At 40.1% G+C, this 6,709-nt stretch overlaps 1 protein-coding gene across 1 annotated transcript in view; it reads left to right on the top strand.

The window, feature by feature from the left end:
• The first annotated feature begins 1,898 nt into the window (after positions 1–1,898).
• Positions 1,899–6,709, top strand: part of LOC124545867 (lysine-rich arabinogalactan protein 18-like) — a 93,736-nt gene continuing 88,925 nt past the window's right edge. The window contains exon 1 of the mRNA XM_047124827.1: positions 1,899–2,046. Within this exon, the coding sequence (XP_046980783.1) occupies positions 1,899–2,046 (148 nt within the window). The remainder of the gene's footprint in view (positions 2,047–6,709) is intronic.

Here is a 6,709-nt window from a genome sequence, read left to right as displayed (position 1 = left end):
GGTTTACGTTACCGCTGTTGGTGAATGACGCTTCGTCACTAAACAGAACGCGTGCAAAAAAACTGTCATCGTCCCGCCATTTCTCTTGTCCCCAGTGGCAGAACTGTACACGACGTTCAAAGTTGTTGCCATGCAATTCCTGGTGCATAGAAATATGGTACGGGTGCAATCGATGTTGATGTAGCATTCGCAACACCGACGTTTCTGAGATTCCCGATACTCGCACAATTTGTCTGCTACTGATATGCGGATTAGCCGCGACAGCAGCTAAAACACCTCCTTGGTCATGATCATTTGTTGCAAGTCGTGGTTGACATTTCATATTTGGCTGAACTCTTCATGTTTCCTTAAACAACGTAACTAGCCGGCGATCGGTCCGGACACTTGGATGATGTCGTCCAGGATACCGAGCAGCATACATAGCACACGCCCGTTGGGCATTTTGATCACAATAGCCGTACATCAACACGATATCGACTTTTTCCCCAAATGGTAAACGGTCCATTTTAACACGGCTAATGTATCACGAAGCAAATACCGTCCACACTAGCGGAATGTTACGTGATACCACGTGCTTATACGTTTGTGACCATTACAGCGCCATCTATCGCAGAGCGAAAAAAGTGGTCCAACTAAAACATTCATATTTCTTTACGTACTACACGAATATATAGTAAAAATAGGGATTGTAATTTAAAAAAAAAGCGCAGTTGATATCTGTTTGACCTACAGCGCCATCTGGTCTCCCCCTTCAAGCTAGGCGAATTTCGTTCTATGTAGTTTTTTCGTTTGATGCTTATTTCGTGAGATACTTGGCCCAGTCACTATCAATGGACCACCCTGTATGAAATCGTCAAACTAGTTTTAAAAATGACCAATATTTCCCACGTGTGTGTATTTTACAAAAATCTCGTTTGCTGGGCTTTTTGTTTCTCTGTAAAAATCATAAATATTGACCAAGAACATGTTTCATACAAAATCATCTGTTATTGTCATCTTTTAACATATTTTATCCATATTTTGTGTACAGGTTATGTGACCATTGACTGAAGAGCGGTTTTTTCCCATACCCCTACTGCGTCCTTTATGGGAAATCGAAATGATAAATAAAATTATAAACAGCAGACCAGTTGCAATGGATATAGAAATCTTTACCTAGGTTTCAACAAATTTAAATTTGTCTTCTTCAGAAGGTGGCAATTTTACATTAGTATGGACTGATGTATCATCGCCGTTTTTACGAATGTCTGCATATATCCATTTGTCAGAATTAAAATCGAAATGACAATGAAAAAAAAAGTCTTTGTCAGTCTTCGATGGCTCTCCTGAATATTACTGGCAGGAGTCCACTTTAAATATCGTTGGATGTATTAAACAACTGGCTGCAAGCCCGAAATTTATTTGAACACACCACTTGCAGTGTTCAGATTCACATTACAACCCAGACACACATGAAAGTTAGTTTAAACACACAACAAACTACATAAAAATATAAAGCAGTTACACTCTTTGGGACAGTATGTGAAACAGAGCAACCAACATACTCGCAGCTTGGTAGCTCTGAGGATCTAATCAGCAGCGATTATCATACTTGAAGGAACTTGCTCACTCTGTTCCTCATCGAATAGAGGCATTATCTAGGCCGGAAACGATGTTAAGCGGTATTAGCGAGATGTCTCCAGGGGCTAACTAAGTTTTTGTCCGGTGTACGGAGTGGTTCCGTTCAGTCCCTGTACTTGTTGTTGTTCCTCGAAACTCGGCGGTCTCATGGAGTCCCTGCAGGTGCAACGTAGCTCCTACGCTGTCAGAGCACGGCGGAAAGCAGGGATGGGAGAGCGCTTGGCGAACTCACCCCCTGGCTGGGCTGCGATAATTATTTGCGGCGGTGGCGGCGCCGCATGTTAATGGCTGCCTTCGAGAGGCGCTCGCAGGGCGTCGCCGTCGTCGTCGTCGTCGTCGTCGTCGTCTTCGACGCCGCCGCTGCCGGGCGGCCGAGGATTCCAGTCACGCGCGACGCGTCAAGGGAGCGGCCCCCACAGCGTCATCGTTAGCGGACGATACCGGCCGCCGCATCCGGCGTCAATGCTACGCGGTTCGCTCAGCAGCATAAATTACACAGGTGCCCCGCGCGACAGAAGTGTTCGTGGGATCTCCGGAACTGAAACATACGTAAAGTGTATCCACGATGGTGGTACATAGTGTCTGAGATAATGAGAAAGACGAAAGTGTCAGTTCCAGATGACAAACGAGGGATTGGAGTAGCGACGTTCCACGCTGGCAAATCATTGATGCTGATTTCGGTTTCATCATCGACATCCAAACATCGATAGCCCATAATAATCGACCCCAAATACATCGATGTTTCCAACACTGATGTTAAATTATGAGCTTACTGACTGGCGTAAAAAGCAACACGAAAAATATATCTAATATCGTGTGTCGGAAGTTCCATGCGGCTTTTCGCGGATGATGCCGTAGTATACAGAGAAGTTGCAGCATTAGGAAATTGCAGCGAAATGCAGGAAGATATGCAGCGGATAGGCACTTGGTGCAGGGGGTGGCTACTGACCCTTAACATAGACAAATGTAATGTATTGCGAATACATAGAAAGAAGGATCCTTTATTGTATGAGTACATGATAGCGGAACAAACACTGGTAGCAGTTACTTCTGTAAAATATCTGTGAGTATTCGTGCGGAACGATTTGAAGTGGAATGATCATATAAAATTAATTGTTGGTAAGGCGGGTGTCAGATTGAGATTCATTGGGAGAGTTCTTAAAAAATGTAGTCCATCAACAAAGGAGGTGGCTTACAAAACACTCGTGCGACCTATACTCATCAGTGTGGCATCCGTACAGGGTCGGGTTGACGGAGGAGATAGAGAAGATCCAAAGAACAGCGGCGCTTTTCGTCACAGGGTTATTTGGTAAGCATGATAGCGTTACGGAAATGTTTGGCAAACTCAAGTGGCAGACTCTGCAAGAGAGGCGCTCTGCGTCGCGGTGTAGCTTGCTGTGCAGGTTTCGAGAGGGTGCGTTTCTGGATGAGGTACCGAATATATTGCTTCCCCCTACTTATACCTTCCGAGGAGATCACGAATGTAAAATTAGACAGATTCGCACGCGCACGGAGGCTTTCCTGCAGTCGTTCTTCCCGCGAAACATACGCGACTGGAACAGGAAAGGGAGGTAATGACAGTGGCACGTAAAGTGCCCTCCGCCACACACCGTTGGGTGGCTTGCGGAGTATAAATGTAGATGTAGATGTAGATGTTTATTAATCGAAAACTAGAAAAATAATTAACGTTACTTGTCCCGCGTATGTTTGTCTCCAGACTGTAACATTCTTTTTTATATTACCTGTTGGTAGTTACAGCAATGATCCAGATATAAATGGATTCTTTGCCCCATGCGCCACACTTAACGTAAGTTACCCTCCGTTTTCTTAGGGCGCTTCGCAAGAACGTAAGTGCTAAAAATAAGGTACCAACAGTCACTTACGTCCTTCATCGCCATTATGACATTCCTACTCTGCCGTATCATTTCCTAAGCGTATTTAAAGTTCGTAGAGAACGCGTGAAAATCGCAAAGAGTTATTAAGAATGTTATCTTACCTGTCATGAACGGAAACTGCATTTACATAGATCTAAGTAGAAGTTAAAAAATACTGCACATTCTCTCTTCCGCCCACTTACCCCTCCACCCTGCAATAGACACGGTTGACAATTGTTGCGCTGCTGTCATTTGTGACATGTTAAAAAAAATTCGTTTAAACGATTAAAACAAAACTTGCTGTTATTTTCAGTAGCGTAGTTTTTCATCATCATTCAAGGTCGATATTTTATCTTTAATACTGATTATATGATGTTTCAGAGCCTTAGTTACCGACAATGCACATCCACTGTTACACAGCACACACCGATATTCATTGCACATATCTAGTCTCAATTTGCCAAAAGTCACCAAAAGAAATACGAAACTCTGCTAGAAGAGTCTTTGTTTGTAGGATTTATAAGATGCAGTAATACGAATTCCATGACACAACAATCAATAGATCCGTCTAAAAAGTGAGGCTGACAGAAAGTGAAAAATGACAAAGCGGGCTTGGCTAAGGAGAAATGGAATGTTATAAAAACACGCACGACTATGGGAAATGTAGACCCGCCTGTACAAAAATTTAAGAGACCTTTGGAGAAATGAGAGGCGTATAAATATATGAATGTTAATAGATGAGACAGGAAACTAAAAGAAAGAAGGGAAAGCAGTATGAATACATGGGAGGCCTTTATAAGCGAAAACAACTTGAAAACAATGTTATAGAAAGAAAAGAGGAAATAGATGAAAATCAGATTGAGGATGCGATACTATAAGAAGAATGTGCCAACACTGAAACACGTCAGTTGCATCAAGGTCTTAGAGTAGATATTTCAAATGACCTATTGAAATCCTTTGAGTACAAACCATGACAAAGTTGGCATATAGCATACATGTAGAGTTGAATTAGTAATTCCTACCAATCACCTTTTAAATATTACATAAATCGAAATTATTCTGTTCTTCTGTTAACAGAACGGGTAGTCAAGGGAAACATTTTTTTCACTTTCTTTTCCAATTTTACTTTGCTCTCTGTCAGATATTTTATATCTTTGTGCAAGTGATCAAAAATTTTTGAGGTAGGAGTGAGTCCCTTTTGTCCTCTATTCAACATCAATTTTGATTAATGAATATTTTTTTATCTGTTACTGCGGTTCTGTATATCATTATTCCTTGGCAACTCTGGTGTGATATTTACAACTATCTTCATTATCTTCATGAAAAAAGAACTGTAGCAGACACAAAGCTGTGAGAAAGATGTTTAACTGCTTAAACAAATTTCTACAACATGATCATCAAGGAGATTCACATATTATTTTTCCAGAATATGTTTGAGCAAAAACAAAAAAGACAAATTACATCAAATGTTATTCGCAATGGACAGTGAATCACAATGGACTAAGTATATAAGCTTAATGATTGGTCCCTCCCTAATTTCTGAAATGAGTTGAAGTGCAAATGTGGCTGAACTGAGTTGCTTTAGAAATTCAAAAATGTATTTCATCCAGTTCAAATTGACATCAATATGTATACCTAAATTTTTTTAGGTATCCAATATATCTGTTACATTTATCATTGCTTCTTCTAGAAAGCTGAATATGTTGTATCTTTTTGAGATTGAGAGTGAGAAGATTTTCAGAAAACCGCCCAATAATAGTTTTAGGAAAATTATTTTTCGTTTCTTCTGAAGCTGTATGTATGGATTGACAAGAATACTAATGTCATCTGTAAAGAAAACTAAATCCGCTTGTTCTGTGTTATAAAGTCGTACAATATATGAGAAACAATAATGGGCCTAAGACTGAGTCTTATGGGATCCCACAAAGGATTTCTCCTGAGGCAGAAAAAACTACCCTCCTTACATCAGCTGAGAAATTAAATAAAATTTTCTGAATTATTATCTTAGAACTGGTATTACCCATTGTTTGGCTATTATATCTTCCATACAACCTGTTTGTCTAAAAGGATATTATTATTCACACAGTGAAATAAATGCGTTTGGTGGATCCGGAAAATAGCAAATCAGTGTTAATTTGTTATTTAATGCTTACAAAATGAGGTTTAAGCAAGGGCATATTTCATTCTTAAAAAAGAATAGTTCAAATGGCTCTGAGCACTATGGGACTTAACATCTGAGGTTATCAGTCCCCTAGAACTTAGAACTACTTTAACCAAACTAACCTGAGGACATCATACACATCCATGCCCGAGGCAGGATTCGAAATTGCGACCGTAGCGGTCGCGCGGTTCCAGACTGAAGCGCTTAGAACTACTCGGCCGCTGCGGCTGGCTATTTCATCTCTCTGGAGAAATGCCGTGTGCTAGTGATGCATTACATATTTCGTAACAGACAGAACTTATTATGGATTATGAACTCTTCAGCATTCAGTCGGAAATGTCAACGAATATGGATAAGCTTTTGTTTTTGGTAGAATATATGATCTCAAATTCTGAAGGAAAACCGGATGAGACATCCATATCACAATTATGTGAGAACTGCTTTTTTTCAGAATACTTCTTTCATTACGGGGAGTAATGCCTACCAATTCCTTTATTTTTTAATTTACGAGAAATCCAAATTAATTAGCATAGTCACAATGAAGCGAAATGAAATACACACATTCACAACTTCGGGAATGTTTCTCAATTTTCAGTACAATCGCTGCCCTTCTCAAAACATTTCATCCGTTGTTGCGCAACAAATTTTGCAGGATTTACATTCCCTAAGCAGTAAGCAGTCACAAACTTCCTTTAGTAACCCGACCATACAGAACGCAGTCTACTAGCGATATCCATTATCTCTCCCCTATAAGGGAGATCTGACAACATTCCACATTCAAGATTAAGAATCTCACCAGTATGAAAGCATAAAGCATAAGAGCTTTCTAATTTTTTAACTTTCCTCCAAAATACACAGCATTATGAACCCCTTCTGATTCTTATACGCAATTTCTATCCCTTTCTCTAAATAGAAAACACTGTTACTTTCTAAACTTCTTTGTTGGGAGATGCCATTTTGTCGACTAACTTTAAATTTCAGAATTAATGTTAAACTGCGATTCATTTCCGTCACAATATTTCCTAGAACTCTCCCATTTTCATTTTCAAGCAGT

Source organism: Schistocerca americana, chromosome 8 (genome assembly GCF_021461395.2).
Source record: "Schistocerca americana isolate TAMUIC-IGC-003095 chromosome 8, iqSchAmer2.1, whole genome shotgun sequence".
Classification (NCBI taxonomy): domain Eukaryota; kingdom Metazoa; phylum Arthropoda; class Insecta; order Orthoptera; family Acrididae; genus Schistocerca; species Schistocerca americana.
Note: the sequence above shows the minus strand (reverse complement) of the source record. Positions and strands in the feature narration are given on the sequence as shown.